Consider the following 26,680-nt stretch of genomic DNA (forward strand, 5'->3'; position numbering starts at 1 on the left):
GTGTCTTTACCTGATGGACAAAAGTGACCTTGAAGACATGGTTTCCATGGTTTTAAAGGAAAACCAGTTCCCCAAGTACAAAAGAATGAAGGTGGACATGGAAGACATTCATCTGGTAACTTAAGACTAGCAGAATTGGTATATGTACCAGGAGGACATGGGTATTGATAACTAACTATTGTTCCATTTGGACAATAGTGACCAACACTACATTGTTCAGAGGCTACATTTAATCCACCTATAGGGCAAGATTTGCCAGAATCACAAAGCATGCAGTCTAGCTTATTGCCAACCCTTTTTTTAGGATTATAAGTACCAGGTGGGCAAGGGATTGGGCTAACTGTTGGTTTTCCTTTACTTCCATCTGGGCAAAAATGGCCTACAGGACAGTCAATACATTGGTTTACATTACTAATTCCAAGTACACCTGAATATGTTCCAACAGGACAAGGATAAGATTTTGCAGACCCTGTTTCTCTAGGACAAAAATAGCCAGCCGGACATTCTTTTCCAACCAAACTACCAGTTCCTTTTGGGCAATAATAACCTAATTCACAGACTTTACATGCAAGAGTTGAATTTTGTTTTGTCTGATTGTTGTAAGTACCAGATGGGCATGGATACTGATCCCAATACTGTGTACCTTCAGGACAATAATATCCTGGTCTACACAGAAACTTGTCATAGAAAATTAATCCTGGTCCAGTACAGTAATAACCAGGTGGGCAATTTATACATGCTGACGAATTTTGTGAAACATTTTTATTGTTGTATGTTCCACCAGGGCATAAGTAAAATGTTTTACCATCGCAATAACCACCAGCAGCACATGAACCTATAACATTAAAAGACTATTAAAGAATATTTAAGAGCGTCAAAAGTGGTAAAGACATCAAACACTACTTAAATTCTTACCATTAGGAGGTGAAGCACTAACAGAACCAGCTGCACAAATATACCCTGGATCACAAACAGAGCAAACGACTGCTCCACCTAAGGAGTATGTGCCCACAGGACATATGTTAGGTTCTAAAATAATTACAACCCATGTAAATATTTGCTGAACTATTTCAATTTTAAGGATAAAATTCAATATTAAGGATAAAATAAATAAGAATAGATATTCATTGCTCATTTTTAATTGTGATAATAATCAAAATGATAACTGGATTATTAAATTACACTAAAAATGGAATTCAAAAATCTCAATTAAAACAAATATATAAAAAAAGAATTAATTTAACTAAAAAAACATTAAAAAGAGTATAAGAGAAATTAAGCTTTAAAACTTTATGTTATGACTAAAAAAGATTTGCCTGTAAGATCTTAACCATATTACCTACCAGTAGGGTCAGAACACTGATAGCCTGCTTCACATTTTGTACAACTTGTTGAATTTCCTAAAGAGTAATACCCTAGGGAGCACTGGACTGGAGCAGATCCTGTATTCTCACAATATGCACCTGGATCACAAGGTAAACAGGTCTCTGACTTACCAAGAGAATATTCACCAGGTTGGCAAGCAATCCTAGCAAAAGGAAACAGATCAATATTAGATTTTAAAAAATGTTACTTTTTAAGTCAAAAGAATTTATTTTTTTAACCTTTTTATACTTACTGAGTATTAGTTTGAGTAGATGGACATTTGAAGCCAGCAGGACAAGGGTTACATGCAGTAGAGTTTTGAAAAGACCAAGTACCTTTTTCACAGTCATGTACCTCAGCACGATCTTTTGATGGGCAGTACCTAAGTATAAATATTTTTACCACCAGAATAAAAAACATCAAAAGATAAACAAAATAATTAAAACACAGCAACTTACATTCCAGCTGGACATGATGTGCATTTCATTTGAGCACCTGTTGAATAAGTCCCATCAGGACACAACTTTGGCAAACTAGATTTATTTTGACATTCAAAACCAGCTGGACAGATATTACATTGTATAGACCCACTTTCTGCATAGTATCCATCTGCACAAGGTACTGGGTTTAAATTATTGTCACAATAGCTACCAGCAGGGCAGTCTAAACAACTAGATGACGAGGGGTATTTTCCCAAAGGACAGCTGATAGCACTATAAGAACTGGAAATGAATTTAAATTATAAAAAGTACAATAGTTGACAAAGATAACAAAAAGATCTTCTTAATCTAACTTAAAATTTTTTGTTCTTGTTTCATTGTAGAACTTCTGTCATTATCCCTTTACAGAACCTGAACTGTTATTACCCTAAAAACTTGTAAAAGCATGTTGATTATAACTTAAAACTTAGCTTTTTTTTTTTTAAAGAAAAGATTGAAAGAAATGTCTGCTTATTAATAATTTTCCTAAATCTTAAGCGGTTTTAATGTGGAACAAAAATAAAAACACTAATAAAATTTCATAACTTTCTTAGCATTTAAAACAAAAATGTAAAATTAACAAATTAATGGTATTTTCTGGCAAAGGTTATATATTTAATTGATATATAAGTAGGTAATGACTATTCACCAAATAATAGCTCTATTTACACATAATGATAGCAGTTTTGACTGACAAAGATTTTATATAAAAAAAACAGTGAAAAATCTTTTTTATTTAATATGTGTTATAAGTTAAAACTGTAAACATAATTTTTTCACTCTATGAAAACTGTGTTTTTACCAGAAAAATATGATTTCCTAGCAAATTTATTCATACTGCTTAATTTGAAGAAAACTGTTGCTGAAAACAACTGATTGCTTATAGAAACTGTTGAAACCTGGTCAAACTAATCCTGGTGAATGCTACACAATGACCAGAATGGCTCAATAGAAAAGTGTTCCTTTTGTAAAACAACTCGCATCTCATGAAACAGTGTAAACACTTAGTTGGGATATGTTATCCCACACAACATATTCACCAGATATTGCTTCATCAGATTGCCACTTTTAGATTACTAGTACATGGATAGCACTTCCACAATTATGAAGGTGTCAAAAAGTGGTTCAATTAATAGGTAATATCAAAAGAGAAATAATACTTTGATTGTATTCAATAATAAAAAAATTGCAAAAAGGTTGTTATGTAAAATAAAAAGTTTTCAATATTTCCAAAATATCTCAGCCAATAAAATATTTTGTTTAAAAAAGCAGTCTTAACTTAATCATTCCTTTTATTAAAATGTTTAAAACTTGCAAACACAAAAACACGTACAAAGAATCAGGACAATGTTTCCCAACTTCACATGAATAGCAACTTAGTTCCCCAGCAACAGAGTATGTGCCATTTTCACATTGAATATTATTTGATGTGTTTGTTTTATCGGGGCATGAATAACCAGCTGGACAAGTAATGCATATAGAAGAGCCAAAATCGCTTAAATATCCTGAAACAAAATAATTTTCCTAATGTAGAGACAACTAAAATTAAAAGACTTTAAACAGTTTTTCAAAATTTTAAACAACAATTTTATTTAGTTTTTTTTAATTTAGGGCAAGAATATAAAAAATCATTAATAGGTAAAAGAATAACATTTTATTGATGGTCTAAGTATTTGCAATAACAAAAAAATAAGTAAATACCAAAACTACAAGGAATAGGGGAAACACTTGGATCCTCGCAGGAGAAGCCACCAGGACAAAACAAACATGATTGTTCAGAAAATATTGAGCGATAAGTTCCTGTAGGACAAGGAATAGGTGTTGTATCATTATCAAGACAATAAAACCCTAATGGACATTGTAGACAATCTATAGAACCAGGTAAAGACCACATTCCTGAAGGGCATTTTGTCATTTTCTCGCCTGGAGAAGGACATTTGTAACCCGACAAACATGTTACACAATCAGTTCCATTTGAAACTACAGTTTCACCTAACTTGCACACAGTGGGATTTTGATCTCTTGATTTACACACTTGACCAGTTAATTTGGATGGGCAAGGTAGACAGTAAAGCACTAGATAAGACAATAGTTGGTTTTACAATGTAAACTTTAACTTAATCTAAAGATTTTATTTATCACTTTTTCATGATCATTCAACATTATTTAGTTAAATTTTTTGTCAGCTTTTAAATTAACAGCTGAAACTTCCTCTGAAAATATTTCCATAAAATTAAATGTCTTAAAAATTATCATCAAACATCATTTAAAAAAAGAGACATGCAAAAGAAATCCCTACTATCATCTGTGCTATATGTATATCCTTTCATTGAATCAAATGGGCATTGCTCAATAGATGAATGATTAGGGCATTGGTAACCAGCCAAACATTTATGGCATGATACAGAGAACCCCAATGAATAGGTAGCTAAAAAGAATAAGTTAATGAAAGCATTAAGCTAATATAATTAAATAAAAAAAACTAGATCATTTCTGTAACTAATGCCATTATTGAAAGAACAAAATATAATGTCAACAAACCTCCAAAACATGCCACAGGAGCTGCATTAGAAATCTTACATTCAAAACCTACAGGGCAACCTGTACAATTCAAGTGAGCTTTTCCAAGTGAATACATTCCAACAGGACATCGTAACATTGAATAGCTGAAATTTTAAATGCTTTTTATTACTTAGTGTTAGTTAAAAATGAACATCAAACAAGTCAGCATATTGAAGATCTGCATTTCAAAATGATGGACTGATTGTTATAGAAAATTAGTACTAAATACTTTGATGGCAATAATTAAAGTATTGAAATAAATAAAAAGCAAAAAAAATTTTTAATAAAATTATAACATTAAAACCTTGTTGGGCAGTAGTAACCAGGATCACAAGGTATACATGCTGAGCCATTTAATATTATCCTTGAACCAAAAGGACACAGCAAACAAGAACCATTGCTACTTGAATAATGACCAAAAGGACATTCACTCTTAGAATCAGAGGGTTGTACACAAAATTCTCCAGATGCACATTTTTGACATGATTTAGATCCAGCCACACTAGTTGTTCCCAAAGGGCAAGGGAAACACATACTGTCACCTTGTCTACTGTATGTTCCTGCAGGACAAATCACAGAAGAATTTTGATGCAAACAACTATGACCAGCTTCACAAATGAAACATGTAGTTTGCCCAGTAGAATAAGTATAATACCCATCAGGACATGATGTTGGCAGTTCCATACCAGCTAATTCACATTTATGTCCTACTGGACACAAGTAACAAACTTCAGATCCAGCTGGTGAGTATTCACCAGGCTTACAAATAATAGGCAAACCACTGTCTTGACATTGGTAACCGGCTGGGCACTCAGAGCAGACAGCATTTCCCTCTGGACTATAATAACCTCTTTTACATTTTTGAGGTTTATGAGAAGAAATAGTGCAACTAAAACCTTGAGGACATACTAAACATGATAAGCTTTTTGTTTCGTTAGTGTATGAACCATATGGGCAAGGAATAACTTGATCTTTAGTTGGACAATATGATCCAGCAGGACAAGCCTAGAATAAAGATAAAAACAACACTGATAATACTGAAAAGAAGCAGTATTGAGTTGTATTTATAGGATCCAAGCAAAACAAGTACAGGATACAGTTATAAAAAAGTTTTAAAATTACATCAAGAGTTGTAATCCATGATGGCCAACCAAAAAAACTTTATTAATCTATACACAGTATGTTCATTTCAAATTCCAACATTAGTAACATAAAAAAATACATTTTGTTATATTTTGCTACTTTTAACATTTTTCTAGCTTAGATATGAAAAAACTATAAAAAATTCAGTTTAAGACTTTTTTGTGTGTTTGAATGGATACCATACAACCTATAAATTTTATTAAGTACAAGGCATATTAAATGAAATATTTAATATTAAAAAAAAAAAAAGCATATGATAATGAGAACTGATTAACTCTTATTTAACTCCTACCTTACATGCTGCTAACTCAAAACTTGCTTCATCTGTATTATAAGTACCATCAGGGCATAGTTTTGCCCCATTGACTCCACCAATGCAACTAAAATGATAATTTAAAATGCCCCTATTAAGTTTAAGCCAATTAAAAGCAAACTTTTCATAATCTGATTTATATTAAAAATTCAATTTACTAGTATCCAGGTTGACAATTCACACACTTCCAAATGCCTTCTATATTCTTTAAAAACTGCCTGCTAGGACAACCTATTGTATCATATTTCGTACTGTTGCAGGAGTCTATAAAAATTACAAAGCATGTGTTTAAACTGGATATTTTTTGCAAATTATAGTAAATTTTTTAATTTTGTTTTACAAATTATCATTGAGTAGTATTTTAATGACACAACTGAAACTTTAATTATTCAATTTGGAAAATCTTGTTAAGGGAAGTAGTGGATTAAAACTGTAAAAACGGATTTAATTAAGTGTATAAATCAGACATAATAAAGTAGTAAAGTAGTAAATTATTGTTTCATTAAAAACAAATGACAGGGAGATCGCAAAAAAGTCGGTGTATTAATGCATGAGAACAACAGAGATTCGAGTCACAAACTCTGTAAGTGATTTACCGAGTTCTGGCAGGTCCCAGAATTTGAGCTACCGAGACGTCAACTATTAATACATTTATGATTAGGAGTTAACTCCAGACTTAGTAATATAGTTTAGCCGAGTTGTTCGACAAGAAGTTATTAGGTGTTAGTGTATGCACTGAGACATTAACAAGAGTTAAAAAAACGAAAAATAGGATCATATGCAGTATTTAGAAAACCACTTTAGTCAAATGGATCTGTGAAAGACTACTCAAAAATTAATTTTAGTGACGAGTAGAATTTCAAAGTGTTTAGCCATAATTGACAAACGGCTAAAAGATGAGGCGTATTACAAAGTTTTTTGAACCAAAGATTCAGAAAGCTAGCGGGTCTGCTGGAATTTGGGGATGAATTTCTTAGCATGATGCTGGATGTTGCAATATTACCCAGGAAAACCCACTTTTTCTATCTGTGAGCCATTTTTGTAAAGATTTAAAAAAAACAAACGGAGCAACTAAGAGATACGACGATGTACTGTTACTAAATTTTTTTAATCGGCTCGAGATCATTGATCTCGAGCCGATTAAAAAAATTTAGTAACGGTAACGGACATACATACATACATACATACATACATACATACATACATACATACATACATACATACATACATACATACATACATACATACATACATACATACATACATACATACATACATACATACATACATACATACATACATACATACATACATACATACATACATACATACATACATACATACATACATACATACATACATACATACATACATACATACATACATACATACATACATACATACATACATACATACATACATACATACATACATACATACATACATACATACATACATACATACATACATACATACATACATACATACATACATACATACATACATACATACATACATACATACATACATACATACATACATACATACATACATACATACATACATACATACATACATACATACATACATACATACATACATACATACATACATACATACATACATACATACATACATACATACATACATACATACATACATACATACATATACAGTGTGTCTGTTTGTGCATCATTCATTCAATCGCTATGGAATTTTAGGACGTTAAGTACCCTCTTACGAAGGTTTCTGGTATAAAAAGCTATTTTTATTTTATATGTTATATATATATATATATATATATATATATATATATATATATATATATATATATATATATTAATCTTTCAAACGCACCAGACGGATAAACAAAAAGTATCGTTTATCCACAAGCACTTGAATAAATAAATAAACTTAAAGCCACATTTCGAAATGTTTTCTTTATCAACAGGAATAAGTTTCAATCAGCTGCAGATTACAACTACTTAAAAAAAAAAAAGTTTATTAAGCTACAAATAGTTAAGCTACAAATAGTAAATACAAAGTAGTAAGTGCCTCAAACAAAAGAAACGAAAGCATAGATATTTTACCTGCAAGCACTTTACAATGAAACATTATCGTTAAAAATATATAAGACCTTTCCCATTCCATTCGTTAAAAATACAATTTAGATGTAATAATGTTGTGATAGAATTTAAATAAAGAAATTATTTTAAAAGGAATTTCAATATGCTTTTTTTAAACCACTGTGTTCTAAAATTATGAGAGAAATTTGAAGGGCAAATACTTGAGACATTCCACTATCGCTAGGAAGATTCGTTAAAGAAATGGTAAATAAAGTGCACGTGTATCTATCTTTTACTTATTTTCATTTTTATTTTATTTTATTTTTTTAATTTTTTTTAATTTCTTTTTCTTTTTTTTTGTTTCTATCTTTGAGTGGCAAAAATTTCAAAATTAAAAATTTTGTAAATAATCCTGTTTTTCGTCAATTTTCATGAAAATGTCTAAAATGAATGATTTAAAGTGTTTGAACACTTTACACTGAAATAAAAAGATTTCTTTTGCCACTCAAAAGTACGCTTTTATGTGTCAAAGTAAACAACTAACAAAGTCCAAAACACCTAAGTGTTACCTATATTTTATAAACAATCGCTTACTTAACTATCTACATAACCTAAAACGACATTGTTTATAAAACATCAAATGTAAATGTAATATGAGCATAGAGTTGTGCATAATCATAAATAGCAAAAATTTGTCAATTTTAAAGTTGTTTTAAAAATTCTGCATTTCTAGCTTAGTTTTACTTTTTTTTATGAAAAATGACTCTTGAAACTCATTCTAAAAAAAGTGATAAAAATAACGACAGAAACAACGGCAGACAGATTATTTATAATATATAAAGATTATTTAGATTTGTAAACGCGAAGCTGAAATTGAAAACGTTGTTCTATTAGCTATGCGTTCCGAAAACTGAAGTATCAGGCCATGTAAATACAACAATAAATTTTTACCAATATGTTGATAACATAAACTTAACTCTCAGCTTACTGTATGCACCACCACTTCATTAATATGCTTCCTTTTTCTGATTATAGTAGCCAGTTGATGCTTTTAAAATCAAAATGCTAAGTAATGTGTTATAGTACTAAGGATGCGAAAAAATTTTATAAATCTGCCACCCTAAGAAAAATTTAGCCAACCCATCTTCCCCCCCCCCCTCCCCCCCCCCCACCACCACCACCTATCTAAGCCAATTTTTTTTTAAAAGTTAAATTTTTGTTAATTTTTTGCTTTAATTGTCTTAAAAAATGATGCAAAATCTGCGTTTTTTTTTTTTACTTACTTTGTGATTTTGACTTTAATTCATTTAATAGATTAGATGAATTAAAGATGAACAAAGAAAATGCTCTTGATATAACAACAGCATCTGTTATTATAACAGTATTACATACCACCTAGTTTTTTTTGTTTACTCTCGGAAAGGTTTATTTGTTTCATAGCATCTAAAAAGTAAATTGTCAAGTAACATTAAAGTAGGGTAGGGCGGGGCTTGTTGAGCAATTTTTGCTAAATCTAATAGATCTCTTGAACGGTGCGTCGGATTTGCATCATTTTTTCACCGTTAGAAAGATAATTTTATCTGCTAAAAATTGCTTAAGAAAAAAAAGCGTTTTTTAGATTTATTTGAGAAAATATTCTCTAAAGTTTACCGAGCTGCTCAACCTACTCTTGCGGGGCAACCTACCCCAGCAGGGGTAAGTTGAGCAGCAGCGTGGAGCAAGTTAAAGATAAAAGTAGTAAGTTAAAATTTTTGTTTCTGAACTTTTGAATTATATTTTTTATTGACTAAGTAATATTTAAGTAAAAATATTATTAAAAGAAGCAAAAATTTTATATTTTTAAATCACATTTACATACTTTTTAAAAAAAAAATGGATTTCAGATATTATTTTAAATTGTTAAGAGTATTCAATAATGATTAATTTAAAAGTGTTTATGGACCCTAAAATGTTTATCCAGCGAAAATTGTTTCTCCGTATCCGATAATGCTGTTTTATTAATTAATTTTATTAATTAATTTTTTTCACACCTGCTCAACTTACCCCGAATAGACTGCGTGGCACAAAAGTTAGGTTATAAAAAGAGCTATAATACTTAGGGAAAAATGGCTAAGTGTAATCGAAAGTCAAATAAATGGGTAAAATATCAACACTTAAGTGTTGGCAGATAAATGCTTTTTTAAGAATCTAAGAGAAAAATAGCAAAAAAATTTTTTTTTCTTTTTTGGTTCAAAATCGAAAAAGTACCCGTGCATCTCACTTGACCGCGGTCCAACAACCGTTTGATGCGCATTGTATTACCGTTATACATACCTATCTTTCCTCCATTAGCTGTTTTGTCATTTGATGCGTAGTTTTTAAGATATTTTAGTTGCCCAACTTGCCCCAATGTTCAACTAGCCCCGTCCTACCCTATATAATTACAGTAAAAAATTTTATTCAAATACTTCGACTGGATCGTCTTTTAATCGACTTAGTCGATTTTAAAAATGTATTAGTCGATTTTGGTTAACTTTACAAAATACATTAATTGATATAGTCGACAGTCGAATAATTTCAAAGTCCTAACAACACTAGTTTAGACGGTGAAAGGTCGAGATGCACTAGATCTTGCTTTTTCAAGTTAATATCCTGTCGTATAATAAATGGAAAACGTCATATATGGTAAGCACTGAAGTTTGGTTTTTCGATTTTTTACGATTAATAACAGTTAAAATAAATTTTCTGTGTAAGTTGCTTAAAATAACACTAATTTAAAATAATTTTTATATTTAGACATACAAAGTTACAGGATTTCAGAAAAAAATTACGGTTCCTCGTAAACCTTATGATATTTTATTTCGAGACATTCGCAGAATTTCTATTCCATTAAAGCCGATTTAATTCGATTAGGACAAATTTAAATAACAATTTAGCATACGAATAAACATGTCTTACCGAAGACCTGACTGTTTTAAACGCCTAAAAAATTCTATTATAATAAACTTCAGAAAAGTAGAGATTTAAATAACTTTTATAAAAAATTTTATTTTAATCGTTATTAATAGTAAAAAATCGAAAAACAAACTACGCAAAATCAAAATCATTTTACTTTTTCTTAGAGAGATACTCGTCTTTGATGATTTTAATGAAAACACATTTAGCCCTAATTAACCATTTCTGAGACTCCGCAGTTCACAAGTTGCATTAATGTTGATATTAGCTAAACAAACAAAGCAAAAAATGTGGTACTTTTTGACTTTTTATAAAATGCGAGACATTTAACGATTTAGAGACGTTTAAAGGTATTTTCATCAAACAGGTAGCGTGCCGTATTTAACAATCTAATTCAAACGCACTGCTTGCAGCCTGCATGACAAAATTTATCTAAAATTTTGTTTGTGAAATTTTCTTTAAAAAATGAATTTTCATTATCATAACTGTGGAAAAGAAAAAGTGTGTTAGCAACTCACGCCAGACATGAAAAACACGCCGGACATGAAAAGTATATAGGTGTATAAGTGCTTTAAACTGGACAAAAGTTGGGTTTAGAGGTTGAGAAAAGAGCTTAAAGTGTCTGAAGGTAATTACAAAGCCTTAGCTGAGAGATCAACTTACAAGCAACAGTCTGATTGTGTCAGAATTATGTCAGAATTGTGCCAGAACTTCTGAATTCCTGTTACTGTTGATCGTAATATTTTTTTTCAAACTCACCGGACTTAAATCCTATAGACTTTTTTGCGTGGAACAATATTGAAAGATAGACCAAGAAGTCTCCATGCAATACCAAGAAAGAGTTAGTCATCAGGATTAAGAAAGAATTAAAGACCTTGTCAAAGGAAACAATCATCAATAGTTGTACCAAGTTCTGAGACCGTGTCGAAGCAGTCACTGATCTGCAAGGTGATTTCATTGAGTAAAAGGTAAGAAAATCAATTCGGCTTTAAAATGCGTTTGGTTTATTAACTACACAAACACATGTGTTTTTATAACAGTGTGAAAGATTAAAGCTAAAAAATTATTCAAAAGTTCTTCACAAACGCTTTCAAAAGTCCACACTTTTTATTTTTCTGATTGTCGTGATTTCTTCTCAGCAAAACTTTCTAGTTTTATGTTATTATGATAATTTATGTTATTATGATAATAGTATTTTGTTAAACAATAGTAGGATGACCATCCTAACAAAATACTCAATGCATCAACTTACATCAACATATAATATACATCAATAAAGTTGAGTATCAACTCAACTTGTTTTGTTTAACAAAATACTGGCATTGCGTCTGAATGTTCAGCTTTTGGCCAGTTTCTTAATTTTGCCCGAACAATAACAAGTTGATAAACAGAGTTATTTCTTGATCCTGAATTTTGATCATGTAATTCAGAGTATATCTTTCCAGTTAGGTGCCTGCTGATTTATTCAAAATAGATGGACTTTTAAACTTTAAAATAAGGGAACTTATCTTAAATGTTTGAAAGTCCTGTATTGAGATGAAAATTAACCTAACTTGGTTTGATAGAATTAGTCAATGGCTATTGAGCTTTTGATGGTCATAAACAAAACAAAAAAAAACAATTGTATTTACCAAACTGGATTATTTTGAAATTGGTGTATTATAATAATCTTATATTCTTAACTTTTCCATTCAAAATGGATAAGGGTCATTTATATATTACGTCACAAGCCAATGGGTATGTGGTTTATATTTTTGTTATGGATTGTTCAGAGAGAACGGAGTGGTTCATAAGGTTCTCTTTATTCTTTGTGCTAAATAAATAAATACCATGGTTTTGAATATAGATATATACCATGTTATATATTTATATCCAAAACCATAATGTTTACTATACTAAAATGTCTAATTTAAACGTAGTCATAAAATACATAGTCTGGCCAGTTGAAGTGCGCTTTTGTTTATCTTATTGTTAGAGTTTTTTTATAACCCAATCTACTAACTGTTGCACACTGTTTGTAAACAAAGACGTGACCTATGTGGAATACTGATAATCACGTTTTGTGGAATCAGATATCTGAATTATTTTATGAAGATCTAAACTATATAGTGAGATTAAATGATTTTTTGACTTAATTTTTTGTTGCCACCATGTCTCACTTTGTGCATGTGACAATTAGAGTAATTTGCTTGTGGAAACTAAAGGTAAGTGGTAATTGGGGCACCAAAAGGTACATTGTTAATCTTTAAAATTCACTAGGAGACTGAAAAGTGATCTCTTAAGTTGAAGTTGTGTTACAAAGAAAGGAGAGGCTAAAATAAAATTCTTAAAAGTATTTATTTCAAAATTATTTTGATAAACTTATTTTGATAAAATAATAAAAATAAATGGGGAAGCTCAGTGATTGGATTTATAAAGATGAATTAGATTTCATTAATACTCAATTCATTTCGAACAAGAATGTTGAAGACCAGCTTTCCATACTCATTCATGCCCTGGATGAACACTTAAGCTCACCATAGACAAATGTCGAATAAAAGAGTTAATTAAACATAATGTCTTTAATTAACGCAGAAATGTACTCATTGTTTTTTAATAAATTAAAACTTAACAACATCTAATAAATTAAATTAAGCTATTTAAGTAGAACTAAAATTATCAGGTATGTATCTTAAACGGAAATTAGTTAAAGGGTGGGAGGAGGGGGTTAAAAATTTGTGATCTCTTTCTGGGAAGGGGGGGAGGTGGTCAGTAAAAATGTTTTAACTTGTTACAAAGGGGTTGGAGGAGTGAGGGGTGGGATTGAGGGGGGATAGAGGTTAAAAATGCTCAAAAAATTGCGTAACAATATATAGACGATCTCTAAATATTACCTGGAGTAGCAGGAAATAGTTTGCCTCTATTTTGCCTCGCCTATTGGTAGAGCTCGGCTCTACCAATAGGCGAGGATTTTTTAATAAGGAAGTTGTAAAAAAGGAGTACATTTCCTTTTTAATATTTAAAAATTGTAAACATAGAAAAATAATAGTTTGATTTTAGTGAAGCTAAAAGATAATTGAAAATTAGACAGCAAGTGGATGAAAATTTCCCCCGTTCTTATTTATGAAAATTCGTTTTAAATGCACATATAACTTAAATAAAACTTAATTTTTGGGTGTTTTCATCAAAACATTCAAAACTGAATCTCTATCGGAAAATATTATAAGGTTTTAAAATTGTGCATAGTTACGCAAGTGGAAGGGTTATCGCGTGCATAAAATTAACCTTTTCTTAGGAACCGCCGTAATTATTAACTCGAATTTTCATACGTAACAAAAAGCACGTTACCATGGTGGCAAGCAAGAAACAAACCAAGAAAAACAAAACTTTTAAACTCAAACTATTAAGAAACGTCTAAACGTAAGAGATTTTATAAAAAAAAGATCATCGGGATAATAACTTCTGAGTACAACGATAAAAATAAAACATTTTAACGATTAACTTTAAATAAAAAAAACTCTTCACAGTCAATTTAGTGCGTATATTACACCAAATTACGAATTACTAGTGGAGAATTTGTGAACTAAGCTTGTTATTTCGCTATTTTTTCGAGGAAAAAACTTACATCTCATTTTGTTAAGTAAAGTTTCAGCTGCTTTGCAAAACTCTCTGTTCCACCAGCAATACACTATAGGAGCGAAAACACTTGAAGTTGAAGATAGGATTTTTATAGCAGCTCTCGTCTTTTCCAAATCTTCTCTCGTAGATAAACAATTTTTACAAAAATGGTCATACATGTAAAACACGCCTAAAGGCGCCCAACAAACTATGTACACAAGCAAAAGCAGAAAAGAAGTTTTTGTAGCTTTCATCTCAAGAAGCATTTCTGCTTTTGATTTCTTTCGTTTTTCTGCTGGTATTTGACAACTTTTATATTTTAGATTGTTCATGTCAGCTTTAAGATGGCTATCTGCAAGGCTTAATCGGGCAGCAACGCACCATATCGTCATATAATTTATCGCCATTAAAAAAAACGGCAAAATATCATAGCAAACAATAACGCATAATCCCCAAACACGCGTAGGAACGTAATGGCAAGATTCAAAACTTTCGTTTCTATTTAAAAAAGGCATCGAGTCTACGACAACGGTTATAAGCCAAGTAATTAGGATAGCGGCTGCCATGTTGAGTTGAGAAACAACAGCATAATACCTGAACGGGTATTTTACAGCAAATAATCTGTCAAAACTTACAAGCAGCAAGCTAATTTTTAAAACATGACCGGAGTGCATGTAAGTAAAACGGGTTGTATCGCAAAGCCACATTGGTACATCATGTTTGTAAGCTAGCTTTTTAAAGACGTACAGAGGAAATGCAATGAAACCTTGAACTGCAGAAGCCGTTAGAAAATAAAGTATAGGATAAATGGTGACCTTCTTATTTAGGCTTCTTGTACATAGAATAACAAATATTGTTAAGATGTTAAACACAGTGAATACCAAGCAAATGATGGATGAAACAAACCACGCTGCCGAACTGTTAAACATCTTTCATCTTTATTTAGTTACAAACTTATAAAATTTTCAATTCTAGAAACAAAGCATTATACTATAATTCATAACAATCATAAAGTGTAAAAGTAATACTAATATAAAAAAAAAAAAAAAAAACACTCGATTACTGTAATACATATATATATATATATAATAATAATAATAATAATAATAATAATAATATTTATACTTTTTAGTTTTTCAGTTCAACTTTTTGCTACATTTATTATTTTGGCTTTTTAACCAAACTTGAAAAGTAGCAATATTATATGCAACAAATCTGCAAACAAATTTCCAACAAACATGTGGAATCCTTCGAAGAGGACGACAATTGATGGTGGTTTTTGAATAAGCCAAATGATTTTAAGCTCAGCCAGTAAACTTATGCAGTTGCAATGACACAATCCATATAAGGAAAAAACTTTCTTAAATTTACCACCGCTTGTCTATTTATAAATAGTCTGCCCAGTAGAACCACCAAACCCTTTTATCTTCATAAAAACTTATTTTCCGTTCCGTTTTCCGTTTTCATTTTCTTAACAAAATAACAGCGTAACGCATTTAGCTTGAATTTATATCTTCCTATGAATAACAATAATTTCTTCTATTTGTGCTAACATAGCTAAAGAATGATGGCAATATTTTTGCCCTTATTATACAAATATGTGGACCTACCCCCTAATGCAGCAGTTTTCAAAAACATTCCCAATGGAAAATTATTTGAAGTCTAAATATAGAGCTACCAATCATTTTGCATGTAAAAAAAGAAACGAATTTTTATCACATTTGGAGCTAAATGCAGCGATAAAACAGCTAAAATGAATCAAGCATTAGCCAAGATTTTTCTTGTCTTTTTAGTAATACATTTTAATATTGGCAATAGTAAATTGTAAATTATACCTTTTATGGTGAAACTTGAAGAAATTAACTATTTTAATTTTTTTACTTTGTATAAAAAGCGTCAAACGAAAATCGGATGTGTTAAAATGATTAATTAACAATTATGTAATATGACAAACTTTCTCTATTAGCCAACTAATAAATATTTTTATTAGAAAAATCCTTTTTAGAAATTTGTCCATAGCCGGCACACTTTACAGCGATGCGAATTCATAGGGAATTCATCACATTAGTGAGAATATTTTAGAAAACTAAGCTTTTGTTAATTATGCTTACTAAAGTCGCTTTTAGTTGGCGTAATTAATAAAAGCTTAGTTTTCTGAAATATTATCACAAAATAACTGGACATCAAAACTAAAGAAATCTTAGGAAACTAGAAGCAAGAAAAATGTAATTTACAAGGCTGTATTTCCACCGAATGCAGAGTCACAAATGGGTTTTACATCAATCGATCTGTTAAATTTCCGGCAGTTTTTTTTTTTTTTTTTTTTTTTTTCAAATAACTCGTCACTCATTTCGTGCTGTCTTTTTTTATACAGGACTGACCTTAGAAACTTCGTCAGGTTTTGTTGATTTACCAAGTTTATGCAAAATTTATGAAACACAAAATAAACTTAAAAGAATCAAGATGATCAAATGTCAAAAAAACAGTAAAAATGTTTTTAGTGAAAAAAAGCATCCAGGCTTCTCGTTTCAAATTAAAATAGGAAAGAAGGTAACTCACGAACTTCGCGTTTTTTGCCTAACTCCGAGTAACTACCCGTAACGTGAGTTGGTGCGCATTAAAAACATTAGAACTGGTGCGCATTTCAAGATTTCTTAAATCGTAGTTTGGCCAAATACGGCAAAAAATCTCAACCTAAAAATTTCGCTTTCAGCTGAATTTCATTTCCGTCAAGTGCATAATTTTCATTCTTGTAATTTTTTTTTTCTTCTGGATTTAAAGCCAAGAAAATAAAGCTGAGTAAAACTCGGTTTGATAAAACAAACTAAAATTATAATTAAAAAACCTGAACAAACTTAAAGTTTGACAAAAAATACGCACAATGTGTTTACTAAAAAATATGCACAATGCGTTTACTAAAAAAAAACAACCTTTGTTTTTGTAAATCATTGTGGTATTCTAAAACTATGCTGATTTTTCAATTCTGATGACATTTTCGAGTTTGACACATGTTTAACAAGTTTAAAACTGAATAGTGGAAAAAAAATCGCTTCTCAGGGTTATTTATAAATTTCTTTAGAAGTATTTTCTTTAGAAGTAGACCTTTTTTTTTTATAACTGATCAAAAATTGTTGTGCTTTATTATTTTTATTATTATTTTAATTAAAAAAAGTTATAAACTCTTGTTGTTGTTGTTTTTTTTTTTTGTTTTTTTTTTTAATTTAAAAAAAAAAAAATCAAGAGTTTATAACAGAAAAGAAAATTGACTTACTTTTGAGACTTTATATATTGAGGTGTGGAACTTCGGGCACCGGAGATTAATTATAATTAAATCTCTATTGTTTGTAGTTTACTTCTTTGTGGCTAAATTTGACTTCGTTGTTTGTAAAATATTTCCGCCTAATTTATTCGGAATGAATATAAAAGTTTATAGTGATTTTCATTGGTTTCATTCATCATTAATGTTAATTTCAAGGTTTCTGTTGAAATCAAACGAGCTTTCGTTTAGCGTCTACAATAGCACAAGGTTCGAACTCAAAAAATAAAGAAAAAAAGGTGCAATAAACTGTGCTTACTTATTTAGGCGGCAAAGTTTTGCAAAAAAAATCTATTTGAATTTTCGATAAAACAATTTCACACCAAATTTCTGACCAAAATATCAAAGCGCGATTTTTTCACAAACAAAACTTTGCGTTAAACGTTTGTGGAGATTTCTATTATTACTTTTTAATTTATTACCGATTTAAAAATAACTTTAAGATCTAAAGTAAAAGCAATTGATGGGTCTAAAACCTTCGCACTGCTAAGTTATACAAAAAGGTATCATAAGATAGAAGAATGAAGAAGCATCGTTATTTTCATCGTTCAACGAATTTATATTCTTCTTGTTGTTCGAATTTATATTCTTCTATTCTTCTTGTGTTCTCGTACCCAGACTACTTTAAATAAACTTATTTGTAAATAAATCAAGGCTTTTATGTACTTAACAGAAAATTTACTGTTGCTGTGGTTTTGAACAAATATTTAAATACCTGGAGAAAAATGTGCTATATTTAGTTATCAATTTAACATTTCAATTTAAGACAACAAAGTGTTATCTTAATGCATTATTTTACGATTATTTTACACGCGATAATTTTATACGCCGTTATGATTTATAAAGGTTTAATTTGTTACAACGTCATATTTATTATTGTTCAACTGTACCTGATCCAGTATATAGTTTGCTGGATGCTCACTATCCTTTGTAAAAATAAATACAAATAGAAGCTAAGCAGCGTTGCCACAAACAAAACAACACAAAACAAAGCAACAACTTAAAAAATACCATTAAAAAAAAAAGAAAAAAAAAGCTGAGTCTTGAGCAAGTTTTTTTTTTTTTTAATCAAATTTTTTATTGGATGCATTGAATATTTTTAAGATCTCTTGAACTTTTTTAAGATCAAAAACTGTTTCCTCCCCCTCTTGCCTGTTTTTTCATAAGACATTAGAAAAACTTTTAATGAAGTGTTTCGGGGCATTTGGCTAAGGCAAAGGATTGGGGCGTTTTCCTCTCCCGAAAATAATTATTCACAACTTAATTTATTAAAATATAGGTATATACTAATATGTAGTTATAATAATTGTGAAGTAATCTATCAACTACAACTTTTAAATAGGTATTGATATTATTTATGTAATTAACTACACTACTTTCTCGCCGCAACAAAACCTAATCCCGCCATTGAATGGCGCCCCTCTGTAAAATTCAAGCCGAGAATAGTCTCAGCATAAGAAACCCGTGTTTTCAGTTTTAAAACTATTTCAATTTAAAAGCATTTTAATAAATCGTGTTTTCTGTTTTAAAATAAGGAAACAAACAAATCGTGTTTTCAGCTTTTGGCTGAGTTTGTTAAATATTATTGGTTATAAAACAATATTTTAAAGATTAAATCTTAAAGATTGTTAGGAAAACAAGACAGTGACGTAATATTTTTCAAAATGCAATTATTCTCCACTCAACGTTTTACAAAACTATACAAACTCAGTTTTTCAATAGAGTTGATTATTAAACATTGAAGCATTTTGAAAATGAGACGATCTGGATTGAAATAAACAAGAAAAATAACCAAAAGAAGAAATCTGGTTCGAGATCTAGACAGAATTTGAGAAATGCGTAATGAAGTTAATGGTTAGTATCCTGATTGGATCTGCATATTCATATCAGAGAACACGAGCAATGGGGGGGGGGGGGGGGAAGGGAGGGAGGGAGAGTTAAATGCTGGATTAAAATTGAGAAAAACTTTTTAGAGATCAAATGGATGTTGAAAAGCTTGCGTTAAAATTTATGAGAAACTCAACCATCTGTTATCTAAAACATTGCGGAGCCCGTTATCAATTGATATTGAATATAAAAGAAATCTGCTTTGGCAAGTTTTCGCTAAGAAATTCTTTTCCGGCATAAAATTCCTGAAGCTTTGAAATAATCCACAACATCAAAACGATAAGAGCAATCGCACTGATGGAAAACAACCTTTAATTTAATGAATCTCAAAACTCGTGTAATAAAACATATTACGCGTTAATACAAGTAAAACACGTAACAACGTTGTGCAATCAGATTAGTAAGATTTTTTGCGTATTAAAGCCGAAGCACACCGTATTTCGCTTATATTTATATGCACGAATACACGCATTATTGCGCGTAATGAGCATTAATACGCAAAAATACGAATAGAAAGATTAAACATTTTTTTATCTGCAAAATTTTAGGGTTACTCATGTTAACAGCAGGAAAAGAAATTTTAAAAACTTACGCCGTAAAACCTTAGTTTAAAACCATATTAAGTAAAGTATATTCAAGTGTAAAAAAAGTATTTAAAATGTTTTAAAGACTTCCAATAAATGAATAAAGCTGTTGTAAAAGTGACGTATGAAACCAAATAAACAACTATTTCTATTGAGGAGAACATTTGAATGTTGCCTAAGTAATATATATTTTAAATATATTTCTACGGTGTAAATTTGTGTATGTTTTCTTATTTTTATAAGATTGTGTCGCTTTTTAATTAAGTCATTTTTCCGAAAATATTTCTGCCAAACTATTAGCTGGTTTAGTAAATGTACAAAATTATCCAAACATCTTTCTGCCCTAATTAACAAAAGAAAAAAGCTAATGAGTTTTTTTGGCAGACTCAAATTTGTAACTTAAGAATTGTTGCTGTGGATCAAACGATTCACAGCAACAACACCTCTTGCTAAAATCTACTATTTATCGACGTTGAATAAACGTCGTGTGTCTGACGGGATCTCTGTAGGAATTTTTCTGGCTTCTTTATTTCACCCAAACCAGTCAAATGTGAGAAAATCATTTGATACAGATTCTTTTCTCTCCTTGAACTTTCTTTTGTTCACCGGCAGCTCTTTTCATGATCACCATGATCTTTACATGATACTCACTCAGCATGACCTCTTCATGATTTCCAATCAGTAAAAGAAACAAAATATTGGTTTTATAAAGCAAAGTTTTGCCAGAGCAAAATGAAATTTAACAGAGACTTTAGCTACTTTAGGTGATGCAACATAAATTAAAGTTTTTTTGCTTTGGCTAATGACCTCCCTTCCGTAACTCCGCCCTCTCCCCGATCTCTCATTGCTATAACATGCAGTTCTTTCTTGTAATTAAATGCTTCGAGATACCTCTACTACCACGTTTTTTTTCACCAAGGAATGTTTACAAAAAGATGAAGGAGCATGAAGAAAAATAAAACAACTTTAAATTTTTAATGCGTTAAAGGCGTCATATCGTTTGACCTAATTTATACATAATATATATTTCATGAATATCATACGCAACGTAGATTTCAGATAGCACCGCATCTGCGTGAGAATTTAGAGTTGTTGTTTTTTTAAGCAATGTCAAAACGAAAAGTAAATTAAGAAATATTTGGCAGTCTTTGCTAAGAGCGAATTTTAGTAAAGCTTTAGATGAGCAAAATAAATAGATTGTTTTTAGTCAATGCCTTGCGCCTTTTTTCTTTACAGGAATATCTTGAGAAGCCCTAAAATAGGCACTTTTTGTAATTAGAGTCATGTGACCGTCGTGTTATGAAAAGGACGCTTAAAAATACCAAGATTAAGTTAGATTGAGCAAGAGACATCTATAGACATATTACTTTGTCGTGATTGAAAAGATAAAACAAAAAGAGTTGCTCTAATGATTTCGCGATTTTAATCATTTATCAATTAGTACTTTAAATTTTATATCGATACAAAATTTAAGAGTTTAGTACTAACTCTGGGATTGCCAAAGATCTTCGGCAATCCAGTGTTAGCGCTAAATTTTTTCTTTTTTTATGCGCGCGCAGACACATGCAAACGCATTAGTGAAGAATTAAGAAATGATTAACACTTTCTAAAAGCATTATTTCTTTAGTCGATCAAAACGCAAAAGTTGAAAAAACATTAGAGGCGAATTTTATTTTAAAAACTTGCATTTTTTAAGTCTATTTAACAACGAAATTGCTCAACGCACGAAAGAATTAAAAGTGCTTTTGTATTAAAAGTACAGCAACACGTGGCAAGAGAAAGTAAATCAAAAATTTTTTTTTTCTTTTCGCGTTGATTTGAATGACAAATATTTGTAGAAAGAAATAAAACAATTAAAACCGTTGACTGAATAAAATGCCGTGCGTTTGTTTCTGTTGATCAAACCGTTGCAATTTTAAAACAAACGGTTAGTTATAGACAAACATATCGCACGTACTTACAAAGGTTTTATTACCTGAAAACCGTCCAAATGTTCTACAAATATTTAAAATACAAATGTTTAAGAAACTAAAACCTTGAAAATAGGATCCCACTAAAATTATAATCTTCGTCGCTGTAAAACATACCAATCCGATTGTGTGAAGTTTTGCTTCGATTAGAACAATAATTTGAATCAAAACGAACATTACCTAATACGTAAAATTCCTAAGCTCAGTTAATCTTAATCTCAAATTGATTAAAAAATCGATAATCTCAACAAAAGAATTCTCTTATTAACGGTCGAAACGTCGATTTTAAGATATTGAAATTAATCTCAATTGGAAATCTGATTCTCGGCGTGTGACACTAAAGAAAGGAAATTTAATTAACTCTTCACTCATCTTTCAATTCTGAGAGTACTATTTATCTTTTTAATCCCCAATTGTTCTTTTGAATTTCATGTTGTTTATAGGTTACCTAAATCTGAATGCAGATGTTTTTTTTCTTTCTTTTTTTTTTTTCCACCTACGAAAATTACCTTTAGGAAACTTTTGAAAGGGTTCGTTATTCCTTACACATACTGTCGTCCAAGATTATTAACGAAATTGATCGACAGTTGGTCGACTCTAATGAGCTGGATTTTTTTATTATACGAACTACGTCAGTAAAACAATTGTTTTCTGTTTCGATTGCTTTTTTTTAATTCACAAAACTTATTTATGTGGGTGAAATCGTCACAAGTTTTTACGCTGTTAATTTAATAAGCTTTGCGAAGTAATCCCTCAACAATCAAATTTTTTCAAAAAGTAATAATACGAAATAAAACAGTATAAATATCGAAGAAGTAGTTCTCTTATACAATCATAAAATGTTCGGATATTTTTTTTGCTCGAACTCGATTGTGATTAATATAGTTATACAAAAAAAGTGTCGACGTTCGAATTAACTCGAGTATGCGCATTTCCGTAGGTTAACCTCGCTCTAGTTAATTCGAATGTGCGCGTTAAGGTTTAAAAAACTCTCAGACACGTTTAACCGCTATTAGGACAAAGTTATCATTCGGCAGCGCATAGCGCTTCCGAATGAAAACTTTGTCCTAATTTCTTAAAATATACGACAATACATTAGGGATCGCCAGTATACGGTATACTAAAGATTTAGTGTACAGTCTACCGTAAAGTATACCGTACAGTATACCGTAAAGTATACTGTAAAGTTTAACGTAAACAAAACTTTTTACTTTTTTTTTTTTCGATTACTATTATTACTATTTATTTCAGATTAGAGAAATCTGTAGAATAAACAATCTTAAATCTTAAAAGGGTGAAGAGCAGCACAAACAGCCTGGTATAAAAATATAACAACTAAACAAATTAAAGTTTTTATTAAATAAATCTAAGAAACAAAAATTGAATAAAAAAAAACACTTTAATCATGTTTAGTCAAATAATAGACATGATGCAGTAATTTAATTCATTAAGAAAATATAATTTTAAAGCCAGTCCAAAAATATTTCACAAATAAAAGTAAACAGGTATACTAATCTGTATACTAAATTTTAGTATACCAAGTATACCGTAAAGTATACCGTAAAGTTACTATACCGTATACTGTAACCGGCGATCCCTACAATACATACACTGGACTTGAGAAAATATTGTATAATGCTAGAATTACACCGTCAGCCGATTTTTATAAACTCTTAATTCACATAAGCTCAAAATTATATTTAAACTGTGTTCGAAAGTATAGACAAAGACCTTGCTGGTAAATTATTTTAAAATTATCGCTCCCAAAAGACTCGTAAATCATGTCCATAAAAAAAAACAACAACAGTGCGTGGGGAAGTCACAAGCCTGTAATAATGTTATCGTATATTTCTAAAAATTCCGAAATTGAGTTTTATCCGGCATTTTGGTTTGCTAAATTAAAAAAATTTTCCCAGAAGTGCAAGCCATGCTTTTAGTGATAAGCTATCGCGTTCGGCATTCCTTTTAAAATTTGTCTGTTCCCCCATTTTCTTGAATTCAAAATTTTTTATAATTATGTGCACCGAGCATCCAGCAAAATTGATAAGTGATTAAATATGTTTGATTGGTGAGTGCCTCAATATAATGGCAAGGATGATTAATGATTAAAAATGACAGAATAAAATCTTTTTTTATTCATGTTTTTTATGATGACATTAACTCTTTAAAAGGAAATACAAAATCATTTTCTGAAAAAGCATAGGAGATTTTTTATATTTTTATTTATAACTTTCTGAAAAAGCGTCACAAATAATGCAAAAAAAAAAAAAAAAAATATGGATAAATGTTATGAGCAAATTTATTAAACCCAAAACGATAATTAGTTTAGTTTTTTTCTGATAAGTTTACTTTTGTAGTTTATGCGCTATCGCCTTAATAGGAAATGTTTTAGTCCGGCTTTCGAATTTCAACAACTCACTGAAGTCGTTAATTTTCACTAGGTTTAATTAACATCAAAAAAACTGCTTCAGTAACTACCTCTGTTTGTGCCACTGCCAGTACCTACAGCTACTTCTTTAATAGTAGCAACAAAAACGATGTTACTGTTAATAAAAGTAATGCTGACTATAATAGTAATGATAATTACAAATAGTGAAATAAATCAAAAATACTACAATAGTGCATAAATATGAAAACATACCTCTAATTCGCCCACGGGTTTACAACTTTTGATTTGTTCTTGAAATAATGTTTAATTGCTAATTGCTAGGTTAGTGAAAGTGATTACTTTGGCACCCATAATCGAATATCTAAATAAAAGTCAAAAGCAAATGAACATGTTAAGCTATGTAAATATGTAATATGTGCATGTTTAATGGATTTTCTCAAAACGCATGTTCCTCTATTCTAGCATTTTGTTAAACATTTGTCATGATTGCCATTTATTCTGGCGTATAAATCAACACCAAAAACACTGCTAAAAAATGATCTTGACCAATTCAACAATTATTTCGTGGCAACTTCAGGACAGGACACATTTCAGGTAAAAATCCATTCAACTCATTCGATTCAATTACAACGCGAGAACAGATGACTGAGATCCTTTTCAAATCGGTGAGATGCTCGGTGAGATGATCGGAATGATGTGAGATATAAAGATGCTCACAAATTTGAAAATGTCTCTTAGTTAGCAATTTTTTCTAAAGAGAAGTAAATATGTATCTAGCATCAGGAATAGATGAACTGATTCAACTGAAAGTTGCTATTTTTGTTTTATTTTTGTTGTTGTTGTTGTTGTTGTTACCAACAAAATTCTTCTTTTAAAAAAATATCAAGAAACTTAGAATTGCCTTGAAAAGTTAGAAAAAACATGAAACATGATTTTTCTATTTACATGCTGTCGACACTACTTCGCTAATTGTTAACTTTTTTCACCCAAAATTAAAGATAAGCATAAAAATTAAAGATAAGCATAAAAATTAAAGATAAGCATAAAAATTAAAGATAAGCATAAAAATTAAAGATAAGCATAAAAATTAAAGATAAGCATAAAAATTAAAGATAAGCATAAAAATAAAAGATAAGCATAAAAATAAAAGATAAGCATAAAAATAAAAAAGCATAAAAATGCTTTTAAAAGATCAAGAAATTTTCAAACGAAGCGCGAAGATAAAAAAAATCAAATAGTTTTCAAACAAGGCGCGAAGATCAACAAAATATTATACAAAACAAAAAACATTTCAGCACGTTGAAAATAAAGCAATTTACTAATTGTAGATATTTAGAACTCATGGTCTTAATTGGCGTATATTAGTTAAGAAAGTTTCATATCCCCGTACCAAAATGCTTCTAAATGCATTTAATCTAAATTAAAGGTGTTAACTAAAATTAGCCAACTAATGTTGTGTTTAAAGACGTATTTGAAACATTTTTTTTTTTACAAATTTTTCATCCGTACTATAAATACATCCATAATATACAAGTGTGTATCTATATGCTATAGTAATAATAAAAAAATAAATAAACGCTTTTTTACGCTGTGTATCGTAAAAATATTTACTCAACTGGTACAGAGTTATGCTGTTCTTTAAATTTATCATAATTTAACAAAAGTTTGTTTACATGAGCAAATATCTTTAAGTTGAAAATAATAATAGTTTGAAATAAATATTAGAAATGAAAATGATGCTACGTTATTCCGAGAATCATGTTATCTTTAACATTTAAACTTTATCCTCCAAAAAAGCAAAATTAGGTGTGCTAATCCTTAACTACTCAAATTAAAATCATTCAAAGACCAGACAGTCTAAATCTCGAGAAAAAAAAAAAGTTTTACTAACCACTAAGACCTCCATTCAAAAACAATTCTCGCTTCAAAATTGATTTAGTGAACATTGAGCGCCGGATTAAAAAAATAAATCCTTTTATAATTTTGTAGTTAAAAGAACAGTTATTAAAGTTTTACTAACACTTTTTTTGTCTTAATAAGTTTATGTGAAATAAATACTAAATATTTTATAATTT

General features: G+C 30.1%; 2 protein-coding genes across 7 annotated transcripts in view; both read right to left on the reverse strand.

Moving 5' to 3' along the window:
- LOC145191340 (uncharacterized) overlaps nt 1-8,144 on the reverse strand; it is a 49,623-nt gene extending 41,479 nt beyond the window's left edge. The window contains exons 1-13 of the mRNA XM_090067759.1: nt 7,953-8,144; nt 6,021-6,126; nt 5,842-5,929; nt 4,711-5,411; nt 4,386-4,510; nt 4,144-4,272; nt 3,546-3,920; nt 3,178-3,349; nt 1,824-2,087; nt 1,619-1,747; nt 1,344-1,528; nt 916-1,029; nt 11-835 (exon numbers count right to left, since the gene is read on the reverse strand). Coding sequence (XP_089923885.1) covers nt 11-835; nt 916-1,029; nt 1,344-1,528; nt 1,619-1,747; nt 1,824-2,087; nt 3,178-3,349; nt 3,546-3,920; nt 4,144-4,272; nt 4,386-4,510; nt 4,711-5,411; nt 5,842-5,929; nt 6,021-6,126; nt 7,953-8,013 — 3,274 coding nt within the window. The 5' untranslated portion in view covers nt 8,014-8,144. The remainder of the gene's footprint in view (nt 1-10; nt 836-915; nt 1,030-1,343; nt 1,529-1,618; nt 1,748-1,823; nt 2,088-3,177; nt 3,350-3,545; nt 3,921-4,143; nt 4,273-4,385; nt 4,511-4,710; nt 5,412-5,841; nt 5,930-6,020; nt 6,127-7,952) is intronic.
- Nucleotides 8,145-14,269: 6,125 nt separating this feature from the next.
- LOC145191717 (adenosine receptor A3-like) lies at nt 14,270-26,532 on the reverse strand. 6 transcript variants are annotated; one of them, XM_090067373.1, is made up of 4 exons: nt 26,497-26,532; nt 25,096-25,356; nt 24,858-24,966; nt 14,270-15,430 (listed from the first exon to the last, which is right to left on the reverse strand). In XM_090067373.1, the coding sequence occupies exon 4, from the start codon at nt 15,386-15,388 to the stop codon at nt 14,396-14,398; it is 993 nt and encodes a 330-aa protein (XP_089923499.1). In that variant the 5' UTR covers nt 15,389-15,430; nt 24,858-24,966; nt 25,096-25,356; nt 26,497-26,532; the 3' UTR covers nt 14,270-14,395. The 6 variants fall into 6 exon arrangements, with proteins under 6 accessions (XP_089923499.1, XP_089923500.1, XP_089923498.1 ...); XM_090067374.1 differs by having other exon boundaries at nt 24,858-25,356; XM_090067372.1 differs by lacking the exon at nt 26,497-26,532 and having other exon boundaries at nt 25,096-25,749.
- Nucleotides 26,533-26,680: the final 148 nt, after the last annotated feature.

This window comes from Hydra viridissima, unplaced genomic scaffold (genome assembly GCF_058129835.1).
Source record: "Hydra viridissima isolate aposymbiotic clone 2 unplaced genomic scaffold, HvirCarnegie_v1 scaffold_11, whole genome shotgun sequence".
Classification (NCBI taxonomy): Eukaryota; Metazoa; Cnidaria; class Hydrozoa; order Anthoathecata; family Hydridae; genus Hydra; species Hydra viridissima.

Bases quoted from the DNA above. Each gene is read 5' to 3' on its own strand.
- LOC145191717 (XM_090067373.1), bottom strand. From the start codon at position 15,388: ATGTTTAACAGTTCGGCAGCGTGGTTTGTTTCATCCATCATTTGCTTG.